The sequence below is a fragment of the Mytilus edulis genome, chromosome 1 (assembly GCF_963676685.1).
Source record: "Mytilus edulis chromosome 1, xbMytEdul2.2, whole genome shotgun sequence".
NCBI classification, from domain to species: domain Eukaryota; kingdom Metazoa; phylum Mollusca; class Bivalvia; order Mytilida; family Mytilidae; genus Mytilus; species Mytilus edulis.
The window spans coordinates 9,929,845-9,943,048 of record NC_092344.1 but is presented as its reverse complement, the minus strand read 5'-3'; the positions used below and the strand labels follow the sequence as shown (position 1 = coordinate 9,943,048).

Genomic DNA, 13,204 nt, shown 5'->3' with positions numbered 1-13,204 from the left:
TTCATCAAAATTGAATAATTGGGGTTCTTTGATATGCCGAATCTAACTGTCATGACTGATTTTGTAGATTCTTAACTTTTGGTCCCGTTTTCAAATTGGTCTACATTAAGGTCCAAAGGGTCCAAAATTAAACTTAGTTTGATTTTGACAAAAAAATGAATCAGTTAGGTTCTTTGATATGCTGAATCTAAAAATGTACTTAGATTCTTGATTATTGGCCCAGTTTTCAAGTTGGTCCAAATCGGGGTCCAAAATTAAACTTTGTTTGATTTCATCAAAAAATTGAATAAATGGGGTTCTTTGATATACCAAATCTAACTGTGTATGTAGATTCTTCATTTTTGGTCCTGTTTTCAAATTGGTCTACACTAAAGTCCAAAGGGTCCAAAATTAGACTTAGTCTGATTTTAACAAAAATTGAAATCTTGGGGTTCTTTGATATGCTGAATCCAAAAATGTACTTAGATTTTTTATTATGGGCCCAGTTTTCAAGTTGGTCCAAATCAGGATCTATAATTATTATATTAAGTATTGTGCAATAGCAAGTCTTTTCAATTGCACAGTATTGTGCAATGGCCAGAAATATCTAATTGCACAATATTGTGAAATAGCAAATTTTTTTTTAATTAGAGTTATCTTTCTTTGTCCAGAATAGTAAGCAAGAAATATCTAATTGCAAAATATTGTGCAATAGCAAGATTTTTTTTTAATTGGAGTTATCTTTCTTTGTCCAGAATCAACTTAAATCTTTGTTATATACAATATACAATGTATATTCACTTTTTACTACCAACTGATAAATTAAAATAATCTTTACCATTCAGTGATAACAAGCAGTTTTTTTACATCTTAATATTTTGCAAACTCCATTAGAAATTTTAATTGAGATTAGTTTTGGAATAAGGGAAAGGGGGATGTGATTAAAAAAATTGGGTTCAATTTTTCTCATTTGAAATTTCATAAATAAAAAAGAAAATTTCTTCAAACATTTTTTTGAGAGGATTAATATTCAACAGCATAGAGAATTGCTCTAAGAGAAAACAAAAATTTTAAGTTCATTAGAACACATTCATTCTGTGTCAGAAACCTATGCTGTGTCAACTATTTAATCACAATCCAAATTTAGAGCTGAATCCAGCTTGAATGTTGTGTCCTAACTTGCCCCAACCGTTCAGGGTTCAACCTCTGCGGTCGTATAAAGCTACGCCCTGCGGAGCATCTGGTTGATATTGCCAAATGTTTTTAACTTTAACTTTCTCTTATTTCATAATTAAAAGCTACAATATTTTTGACACCTAGATACAGCAGATTCATAATTTGTGTATATATTGTAGAAACTAGTAAGGTTATAAATGCCCATTTTTCTTACTTATTTGTCTAAATATTACAGGAAAAAGAGGCCTTTAATGTTACCAGATAACCTTTCTCCAGGTGCTATACTACAAGACAAACTAGAAGCTTTAATACATCTAGATAAAGTCTCTCAGGAACAAAAACAAGGTTAGTATTCAGCACAACACATCTATTTTGGGCAACAAAATAAATGAAAGGTCTAACAGATTGTTCAACAAATTGTCAATCGTCTAAATGTTTTAACATTGAAGTCCTCATTTTAAATGTAAATTTTATGAAACACATTGACATATTTATCAATAACCATGCAACGTTATTAGTTATTATTATATCACTTATTTCAGACTTTATTCCGATTAACAATGAGACCAATATTGTACAGTTAACGAAAACGATGGAAGATTTATTAAAAGCTGGTGTTATCGGTGGAGTGGAGATCATGCCTTGGTTGCTGTCTAGTTTGGTTGAGCGATTGAAGAATACAGTCTCTCGTCTACACCCCTTAGTACCTCAAGGATTCTACCTACCATCACCTCCCCTTTATTGTCCTCAGCCCTCAGATACATCAGAGGTAAATACAAAGGAAAATAAATAAGGAAAGAAAAAAAAAATGACATTGACCTTATTTCATAGTTTCATTAGTCAATGTTCAGTTTTGTCACTAGAACTGTTTTTTAGGACTTATTCATAATAGTTTAACTAAATTGAGTATGTAGAATGATTGTAAGGTCTACATTTGCATATGACAGGATTATATAACCTTGACCTCATTTTCATGGATCATTGTTAATGTTAAGCTGCTGTCATATACCTGTGTTACCTTTTTAAGTAATGGATGATTTGATGATAAAGACATTCAACATAAAATTAAATCATAATCAGTTACTTACACTAGTGAGACACTGCACTACTGTCTTTTTACCTTTAGAAAATTATCTCCAAGAGAGTAGTAAAAAAAAAGACAATAAATAATTTACTGGTGGTGGCATGTCATATACCGTACCAATCTACAATGAATATGTTATTTCAGGAAAAGCCGACATCTGATGTAGAAATGGAGAAGAAATTGAGATTTGAGATATCGTCAATGGTTCAGTTGATCCTTGTCATACTTAATGCTTCTCATGTCTCTCTACAAGCCACAAGGTGGTATGTTCAACAGCTAGTTAAAGTACAGGAAAAGGCTGCACAGTTTAAGGTTTGTTCTATAAATATTATCTTTGAATCCTCTGTGCTTGATTGTATGTGTATCAGAATAGCACACACTAAAAAAAAGAATCTTATTTTAAGAATATTGACCTTTCATACTTGCCACCCTCAAATAAAATCTCTCCCGAACATTCCAAAAATTGTGGAAACAATTAAAGATCTTAGTCCTCACTTTCATATATAACCACCTACCTGGTTGACATTTATACCAAATAACTAGAAATATCTAGGGTGTTGACTCATTGCAGTGTATTAAATAAATAACTGTTATATAATTACAGCAAGTGTTAATTTTATACACTCAAAATAAAGTTTTTTTCTGACTCATTATTGTTATTGGAAAACAGATATTATTTAACTGTAAAATATAGGATTGACTTTTTGAAGTATTATATAATATATGTATCCAAATCATATGTTTTGAACTAATTCCCTTATTTATGTATACCACATTCTGAATGATTTTTTACCTTGCATATATTCTAAAGGCTTGTTTTTATACCCCCGCTTTAAAAAAGGGGGGGTATACTGTTTAACCTCTGTCTGTCAGTCCGTCCGTCCATCAGTCCGTCCGTCAGTCAGTCAGTCAGTCCGTCCCATGAAACTTTCGTCACATTTTTCTCAGGAACTACACATCCACCCTTTCTGTAATTTGGTATCAACATTTATATATGTCAGCCATACCGTGTGATGCGTTTTCAGATTCATCACTTGACAACTTCCTGTTTACCGAACACTTGTCTGATTTTACACATGATAGCCAAGTTGAAAATTTTCGTCACATTTTTCTCAGGAACTACAATACAAGGATTTCTTAAATTTGGTTTCAGGATTTATATAAGTCAGCTATACCATGTGATGCGTTTTCAGATTCATCACTCGACAACTTCCTGTTTACCGAACACTTGTATGATTTTACACATGATAGCCAAGTTGAAAATTTTCGTCACATTTTTCTCAGGAACTACAATACTAGGATTTCTGAAATTTGGTTTCAGGATTTATATAAGTCAGCTATACCGTGTGATGCGTTTTCAGATTCATCACTCGACTACTTCCTGTTTACCGAACACTTGTATGATTTTACACATGATAACCAAGTTAAAAATTTTCGTCACATTTTTCTCAGGAACTACAATACAAGGATTTCTGAAATTTGGTTTCAGGATTTTTATAAGTCAGCTATACCGTGTGATGCGTTTTCAGATTCATCACTCGACAACTTCCTGTTTACCGAACACTTGCATATTTTTACACTATTAATATTATCCACTTGCGGCGGGGGTATCATCAGTGAGCAGAAGCTCGCAGTTTCACTTGTTTTTTTTATTTTACTGTATAAAATTCAGATACATGAGTATTTTTATCTGTTCGGAACATATCACATTGCAATTTTTCATTAATAAAACCATTGCAATAATTTCTGAATTTACAGTACCAATTTGATGAAAAGTTTTACAAAGTTGTAGTTTTAAATTGAATATTAGAACTGATCATATGGTGAAACATTTTTAGCTCTATGCTAGTGAAAAGTTGTTAGTATGAAGCAAATACAGTGTTTATAAAAAGATGATCTTACCATCAAATTCTAGTTATTGATGATCTGTTTAACTTACAATTTGGACAGATTGTACAGATAGCCAATATATAACAAACAAATCTATTCCAAAATCATTAGTGATCATTAGTCTATTTTAATATTAAGAAAAACACATTTCTAATAGCAAGTTATACTTAATTGTAATCAGGGATTTTACAAAATCCCTAGCTCTATTTTCAGGGATTTTGTAAAATCCCTATCAATTTCAGGGATTTTACAAAACCACTGAAACTGTTAGTGATTTTACAAAATCACTGATTAGTCCAGTGGTTTTACTAAATCACTGATTTTACAAATTCCCTGTAACATATATAGAGGGAACATTTTTTGTCTTGAATGTGGAAACAATTATCTTTATGACATTTAACATGTAATAATTTTGAAGAGATAAATTCAAATTGCAACATTTTACCTTAACTGTTATTGTACCTCAATTTTTCAAATCACACTTCCAAACCAAATACATTTTCATCATATGGTAGCGTCTGAAATTGGATATATTGTACACTTTTTCAATACTTTTGAATATCTTATAATATTACAGGCTACAACAGAAGGTCCCTGTTCAGAACTACCTGAAATTCTTGAGCAATACAACTCCATCCCATCATCAATGTCTGAGTCAGAGCCAGGGGTTGTACAGATACTGACAAGCTTTAGAGATTTCACAACAACCCTGTGGTTACTACATGCCAGAGATACATTGTCAAAGAAACTCAGACAGAAAGAAACTTATCTAAATAATGTCAATTATCAGGACTATGTTAGGGTGAGTTGTCATGTTAACAGAAAGAAACTTATCTCAATAATGTCAACTAGCAGGACTATGTCAGGGTGAGTTGTCATATTAACATTGGAAAAAACATATTGGTAAAATATGTACAGGTGTGAAAACAAGGAAAACGTGTGTACACATGCATTTTGACAAATATGAATATATATCTCAAAATATCAAAGTAATATTAATGTATGGATAGTCTTTATACATATTTGATATCCTTCTGTTCTGAATTAGCATTAACTATATCAGATGTATTAAATTTTATTTTTATATCAATGTTCAAGTTATACTGTTTGGAAATGGAAAAATATAGCAAAAACATAGGGTTTTAAAGAGTATTAAATAGTTATTTTTTCATATTATGAAATATTACTGCTACAAAAAGACTGATAAAGATAATTGGCCATTTACTTTCCTTTATAATTATCTTGACTATAATCACATGAATATTAGAGTTCAAATTTTAATATGGATGTATATGCAAATAATTAACTTTTTAAATGCACAAAACTTATGACTAACAATAATTTTATGCCTGAAAATTTAAAAACAATAGAACATTTCAATCCATACATCATTTAATTTTAGGCAAGTTGGGATGCCAAGCAAGGAGACAAGTGGATGAAGGAATGCTTTAATACTCTCCAGTGGGCGGTTCACATGCTAGCATTCAGTCGATTCCTGCCAGAGGAGGAATGTGTCTACAAGATAGCATTGTCTCTCATTCAGGAATTGAAACCAGAGGAAGACACAGCTGATATTTTAGCTGAACATTTTCATGATGAAGAAAATCTTGACTCTGAAGTTCAAGATAAATTGAATAAGATTATACAGGATTGGCAAGGTGTAACGATTGAACCAGAAGATGATGGTAAATCGGCAAGACCAGAACAGGAAATTGCTGAAATGAATGACACAGACCCAGAAAATGAGGGGAGGAAATCGGTAACATTCTTTCAAGCATCTCCTAGGGGGAAGACTTTGTCAGTTTATTTTTTCAAGCAATGTGAAGTTGTAATGAAAATATTAAAGAAAAGAAAAAAAGCTTATGGTAGCTATGAAGAATTTGTATTTGACTCTAATACCACTGTTGCTGACAGTCTTACATCTAGTCTACAAAACAATGGGCTTTGTCCTGGATCACGACCTTTTGAATCTAAATTATCATACTTAGAATTTTTAGACAGCTTTGTTGCAGTGTCATTCACAAAAATTGTTGATGAAGAAAGAGAGCGTAAAGTAATCATACCACCATTAATTCTTCCATTTGCTGAAAACATTTGGAATATGGAACTAGAAAACTTGATCAAAAGGTCTGAACTCCCAGACCAAGAAAGGAAACAGTCCCTTATTGTTATGTCTTCCCCTAAAGGTTCAATGGGACAAAGTCCAAATAGAGTTGAAAAGGAACCAGTTCAAAAAGGTATGTTTAGAAGTGTAAGTGTGTCTAGTGAAGGTGAACAACATGGTCAAGGTGGTATGAGTAGGTTTATAAGTCAAGGAGGTGGACTGAATTATATACCAGAGAATGAGTTGGGGAAGGAATATAATGCCCACTCACCAAACAGAATGAAAGGAAAAATGACAGGCATGGTCTCAAAGTTTGCTGAATCAGAAGAAGTATTATATCGTGATCCCTCTCATGATCAAGAAAAACAGTGGTCACTTGATGTTGACCTTGGAAAAAGATATCATCATTTACAGAATGTCTTACACTGGTTTTCTGTCTGGGGAAAGAAACAACATTCTCTAGGTTTGAAATGGAAAGGTGAAAAAGACTTGTCATTTAGACCAAAAATGAAAATTGATGCTCCAGTTGAGCTTGTTGTATTAACAATATGGTTACTTGATAATAAATATTCACCTTATGGAAAGCCATCTGGTCACCGTACATTACCTCAGACTCAAAAGGAAGAAAATATTATTCAGGAGCAGATGAGAGTTTCTGTTAGTATGAAAGAAAGTGCTAAGATGCTACAAAGTAGTGGTGAATCAAAACGAAGATATCCAAAACCAAAACAAAACAAAAATGGATCGTTGAGTTTACAAAGTACAAATACAGATAAAGATTGGGAAAATGAATATGATATTGAAGCTGAAGAAGTCCATACAGAATATGAAAAAGTTTTGGATGTGTATGTATCTTTTTTTACTACTGATTTTTGATCAACTTTTTAAAAATTCATTTTTACAAAAAATTAAAGTCAAAGTTTGATTTTTTTGTAGTAATTTGTTTAAGTTCCCTTTAACATTTCAAGATACTGTAAAAGTTGCATTTTTGATAGAAAATTAAACTGAAATGGGAAATAAGGATGGGAAAAAATCTCTAGAAATTTCATGCATGTCGGATGATGATGATCTGTTCATACCAGTCTATGCTAACTTTAGATGTCTTTTAATTTTATATCTCTAGGATGCTGTCTCATTGACATCTTGTCTTATTGATATTTCAGGAATTAGAAATTTTTCTTTGCAAATGTTGAAATATTTTTCAAATTTTAATAAATTTCAGTATAGAAGCATAAGCATGAAAATATTCTTAAATGATGTCTTCAAAGATTCAAACATTTCTTTGCTCAAAAAGTTCTAATGAATGTTTTTAGATTTTGAATGAGGAAAAAAATATTTTTACGAAAAAAATAAGTAAACTTTTATGGATCAATTAACTATTATTGTTATTAAGGAAACCATTTCTAATAATCTTACAGGAAAGAAGACAGCAGTTCAATAGAAGTGAGTTCATTAGAACCAGAGGAGTATGATGATTCTCTGCGGAACACTTTATCATATATTAAAAAGTAAGTATTTATCATTCTCTGTGGAACAGAAACACTTTATCATACGGTATATAAAAAAGTAGGCTGTAACTATAGTTGCAAAATTTCTGTATCAATTTGTCTTTGTTGAGAGTTGTCTCATTGGCAATTATACGACCATGTGATTACTCAAAATATTAGGATGTAAGAACAGGCTCTATAACATGGCTACATAAACCTTCCTATATCCTTGGCAACTGCAGTAACAGCATACAAAAACATTTTTCAACAGAATTTCAAAATATAAAAATTTGTGATCAGGTCAATTTAAGGTGGTACCTAACACCTGAACTAAAATTAATTTGGCTCGTTTAATTTTCTTAAAATTTTGACAAATTATTTACTTTGACCCTTTCACAAAAATATAAAAAAATCAAAAAGATGGAACCAACCGTTTAATCAGAAAAATTACACTGGTTATATAGCAGTTTGACAAACACTTATTTTGATCATTGAGAAGCTTAATATTCCCTTGAGAACACAACGTCATTAAAACGTTCTGCTTATTTTACAGAGTTATCTCCCTGTAGTGTTAGGTACCACCTTAAGGGGAGTTACTTGTGATAAAGAACAATGATCTTTTGTATGCAGTTTGTATAAGCATTGGCAAATCTCATTTCCTGGAAGATCATGACTTGGACCTTCAGTCATGGTTGATTGACCTTGGTATTTTTGGTATAGTCTAAATGTAAATGTATTGCAATCAAAATTTGAATTTAGCTGCTGAAAGAACATACAGAGATGTATCTCTTATATTAACAGTTTTTGTATATGCTAGTTCGAAAAAATCTTGATATAACATTAATTTTACAAATATTTAGGAAAAGGGGGTAAGTTTTATGTATACAATTCAGTGTGTGAATTATTTGATTGCTCCTATTTCCTACAGAAAATTTAAGTCAAAACCATTAGATATTGTTTTATTCTGTGTGACAGCTCCATGAATTATTTTAACATTTTAGTGTCTGTTGTTATATGATGATGAATGTACCCTGTTTGTTTAATTTGAAATACCAATACTGTCCCAAAGATTTATAACATTACCAAATTAGATTGAAAATGACCTTATGCAAAATTAAGCGATAATAACAAAAGGATAGTAATTAAAGTTTTATATAAATATTAAAATCAAATTTGCTAACTTGGAAGCTGTGCAAAATGAAATGAAATTTTTATGGTTTAAGAGGAATTTCAGAAATTTATGTTTTTGCTATGCTTTGTTATAGTTTTTCATGTTTACATCCGTTGCATATAGCATTTTTCAAAGTATTAAAAATTCCTGAATGAAAATTTTGCAGCATTTCAAAATATTATCAGAGTTAGAAAAAAGTTAACAGCAGTAAACGTAATAAAGAAAAATTCTTATGAATGATGTATTTGCTGCATAGAGCTTAAGGTTATCTATCTTTTTTCTTCTATTGTTTTTTTGTTTATTTGTGTAAGGTCACTTTCTAACATTTTTTTCTAACAGACTAATATTCCTTCCCAAATTAAAAGGTTTTCCATGAGAATTGTGAATTTATCCAATGATTGTCCTCTTCCCATAAAAACAGATATATTAAGCTATTATTTCAACAAGTTCTGAAGAGTATCGTAGGCAGAATATATATATTTTTTTAATTCCTCCTTTTTTAAATGCCAAATGGGGTCTGTTTTGTCAAATTTGAAAGAAAAGTTAAGACCTGAATTTAGAGGGAAAATTCGAATTTTTTTTTGTTACAACTGTTGTATGTTTTACTAAATGAGGCTGAATATCTGTTTCATTTAAGATCTGGAAGTCTTAATCAGCGAAAGAAAAGTCCAAGGAGAGAAAGGTCATCTGAGAGCAGACGACACTCAGTAGATGACAGAAGGAGAAGATCACCTGATCGGTCAATTGATCACAACAGACAGCATTCTCGGGAGAGGTACAGTAGAGGGAATTCTGACAACATTATTGGCAATGATCTGGCTCACCAGCTTCAAGATATTGTCAGAGGAGAGCTTAGGAAAATTATGGAGGTAGGGATCAGCATTAGTATTACTGTTGATTCATTATTAATTGTTGGATAACAATTTTCGTGGGTTTCGTGGCTACAGGTGAACCACGAAATCAAATGTTCAACTAAATGCAGATTTTTAATAGGCTTTGTATGCAGAGAAGCTCAAAACCACGAAATCAAGTATACACAAATATGCAAGTTTTCAGCAATCCACGAAAATTGATACCCATGAAAATAAATGAATTCACAGTATTAAGAAGTGCAAATTGGTCACTAGTTGATAAAGATAAAAAGATGTGGTAGGATTGACAATGAGTCAATACTCCACCAAATGAAGAAATTAACAACTGTAGGTCACCAAACATCCTTCAACAATGAGTTAAACCCATACTCTTTTCAAAAGTTTAAAGTATAAATATTTATTGTCAGCTGATGTAAGTACTGAAAAGTAAACTATATACTTGTTTAAGGAGAAAATTGAAAATCTGTGTCTGTTGAAAAGTTGTTTATTTAATTGGGTGATGCATGCATTTGTATGAATGTTACTCTGAAACTTGAAATTTTAATGTTGATTTTTATACCCCACTCCACTAGAAGGGGGAGGTTATACTATTTGTAAAATATAATTAGTGGAAAGATGAAAAGATACTTCATATACCTTATTTAAATGTTGTAAATTTATTTATTATTTTCTTTTAACAGGCTCAACATAGAAGCATGCTTGCAATGATGGGTGCCATTGATGGCCATGAGGTACCAGCTGATCAATACTATAATAGACCTTCAGATTCCAGAAGACATCAAAGCCCAAGGCGAAACTTGTCACCAAGGAGGCGCCACGACTCATTGGAGTCAAGTTTACCAAGAAGGAGGAGTCCCTCCAATGAAGAAAGAAGGAGGTATGAGTCCCGATCATTACCAAGAAGGCCTGTTGAAGAACAAATGACACAAAGTATGGTGATGGGTGAATTGTCTGGTTCTAGGAGACAAAAATCCCCTGGCAGAGCAAATATAGGTGGTACTTTGAAAGAGTTACAGAATTTGCAGGAAAACACCATCAGAAGGAGAAGTAAATCTCCACGTGGACAAGGACAAAGGTCAGATGTCAATAAGGAGAACTATCAAGGTTCAGGAGGCCAACAAGGAAGTGTTAATTTCATTCCTAAATTTTTACGTATGCAAGCAGAACGGGATGAAGGAGAATTTAGATTACCACACATTCCTATTCCAGCTTGGGAAGAACCACAGCAGCCACCACCAGGAATGGGGAGAGATTTTGGTATGCCACTCCTACAGCTTAATGCTGGACATGCTCCCTCACAATTGTTCCCTGGATCTTATAGAGTACCACAGGCACAATACCCACCCCCTCCACCACCCTATGGCATGGTATCACAGCCACCAAATGATACTCCTTTACCACCCATGTACCAAAGCATGTTTCAAAGAATAGAGAAAAGAGAAAATGATGGACCAGCAAGGATGGATATGCCACTGCTCAGTTTGCCAAAAGATAAGGATCTATTAGGTCCGTCTGATGCTGCATTTGGTCGTCTGCTGGATCCACATCTCATTTTAAGCCATGAACAAGAAATCAAGCAGAAAGAGTTGTTGAAACATAAACACAATTTGGATTTCCTGAGATCTCATGTGAGTACGATAAAATCATGTGGTAAAGTATTATTTTTAAACTCCAAATACAGTTAGACTGTCACTAACTGTGTCAATGACTGGGAAAATAAATTGGGTCTTCAAGTCAGAGTTATATATAGTTTAAAACAGTGAATATAATTGATGAATTACTTTTTTTTTCATTTTTTAAAAGAAATCATGTTATACCGTTTCAGGGGTAAACTTAACTTTGTTTGACATGTCTTTAAGGGCATACGATACAGTTACAGGGAAGGTAATGACGTTGCTAACGTAAAATGTTATTTTCGCGACGTCAAACTATGACATATCGGGAAAAGATGCATTTTTCGACTGATTTTTATCATTCAAACTGATTTAATTTGAAAACGAGTGCATGGACCCCTATTTTTTAAAACAGCAATTTGTTTCATTTTGCAAGGAGATTATGTGACCCAAATTTTATAAAACTGTAAATAGCGCAATTTTTTTTAATTTTGATAAACATGCAGCAAAAAATGACGTTTTTTCCTCTATTCATGAACATTTGATAAATATAGAGTTATTTCGGAATAAAAATTGCATAATTTTTAATGATACTTATAAAATACAGAAACTACCGATTATTTAACAAAAAACAATTTGTGTTTATCTTTTAAAACAAAAAAGTTATGTCTTTCTTTCGAAAAAGAAAATACAGACACAAATCTGAATTTTGAGCAAATATACAAAATTTCGACCTCATTTTACTCAAAAAGTAGCACATGATGGTATATTTTTTATTACATATTTGATTTAATCAGGTAAAAAATGGCCTATATGCAAATTTTCAGCAACTTGTAAATACAGGTTCAAAACTGTATCGTATGCCCTTAAGTATAACATTTGTGTTTAGTAGTATAAGTATTTAGCTTTCTGTTTGATTCTTATTTACAACATTTATATTCAAGGTTGAAAATCTGGAAGACTTAGAAAAGCAAGAAGAAGAGAAAGGGAAACAACTTCTGTCTGTAAATCTTAAACGTCAAGAGATGAAAGACAAGCATGAAGACGAGAGAATTGATAGAGGGTAAAATAGAAAAATCATTACTTATATCAGTATTTGATAATATGTATATAATTATAAAGTTTAAAATCTTAATAAATTTGTATCTGATGCATATATAAAGTTTTAACTGGTCTGTATATTTTCCATATAATTTAAAGTCAGTCTTGTCAGTTTTGGTAGTTTCTATAAGTGAGTTGTAACATTATGAATGTTTTGTTTTTGCACAGTCGAAGTAGAAGAAGGAAACCAAGACCACAGAAACCTGCATCAGGATTGACTCTGCAATCTTCACAAGAGGTATATATATCTATTAATGCCATATAAAGTACTCACTGATCATTCATAATAGATATAAGAAGGTGTGGTATGAGTGCCAATGTGACAACTCTCCATCCAAGTCACAATTTGTAAAGTTAACCATTATTAGTACAGCATTCAACATGTTAGTAAGTTTAACAAGTTAAAATAACACAATAAAAATTTTAATAAGTTTAATAACACGTTAATAAGTTTAAAAAAAAAAAAAAGAAGATTGTAGAAAATTCAGTCAATGGAATTAAAAAATCAATCGAAACACATTTTGAACGAAATATTTGATACCACAATAAAACAAATTTTAGAGCACAATTGAACTGAAAGTACAAATCATAGATTATTTTTCATTTTAGAGTCACATGGATGAAAAGGAAAGACCAGTAGAGGGCAGCACTGAAGAAGTAGAAGGTGAAACCAGTGAAGATCAGATACATGATGGTTATGCTATCAGACCAGGTATACAAACATTGA

At 31.8% G+C, this 13,204-nt stretch overlaps 1 protein-coding gene across 4 annotated transcripts in view; it reads left to right on the top strand.

Moving 5' to 3' along the window:
* The window catches only part of LOC139523592 (ciliogenesis and planar polarity effector 1-like), a 52,945-nt gene that overhangs the window by 27,040 nt on the left and 12,701 nt on the right, over nucleotides 1–13,204 (top strand). For all 4 annotated transcript variants that reach the window (XM_071317752.1, XM_071317726.1, XM_071317735.1 and 1 more), the window contains 11 exons: nucleotides 1,391–1,500; nucleotides 1,698–1,924; nucleotides 2,384–2,551; nucleotides 4,707–4,931; nucleotides 5,532–7,078; nucleotides 7,652–7,741; nucleotides 9,529–9,760; nucleotides 10,444–11,391; nucleotides 12,321–12,439; nucleotides 12,646–12,715; nucleotides 13,087–13,189. In XM_071317752.1, the coding sequence (XP_071173853.1) occupies nucleotides 1,391–1,500; nucleotides 1,698–1,924; nucleotides 2,384–2,551; nucleotides 4,707–4,931; nucleotides 5,532–7,078; nucleotides 7,652–7,741; nucleotides 9,529–9,760; nucleotides 10,444–11,391; nucleotides 12,321–12,439; nucleotides 12,646–12,715; nucleotides 13,087–13,189 (3,839 nt within the window). The remainder of the gene's footprint in view (nucleotides 1–1,390; nucleotides 1,501–1,697; nucleotides 1,925–2,383; nucleotides 2,552–4,706; nucleotides 4,932–5,531; nucleotides 7,079–7,651; nucleotides 7,742–9,528; nucleotides 9,761–10,443; nucleotides 11,392–12,320; nucleotides 12,440–12,645; nucleotides 12,716–13,086; nucleotides 13,190–13,204) is intronic.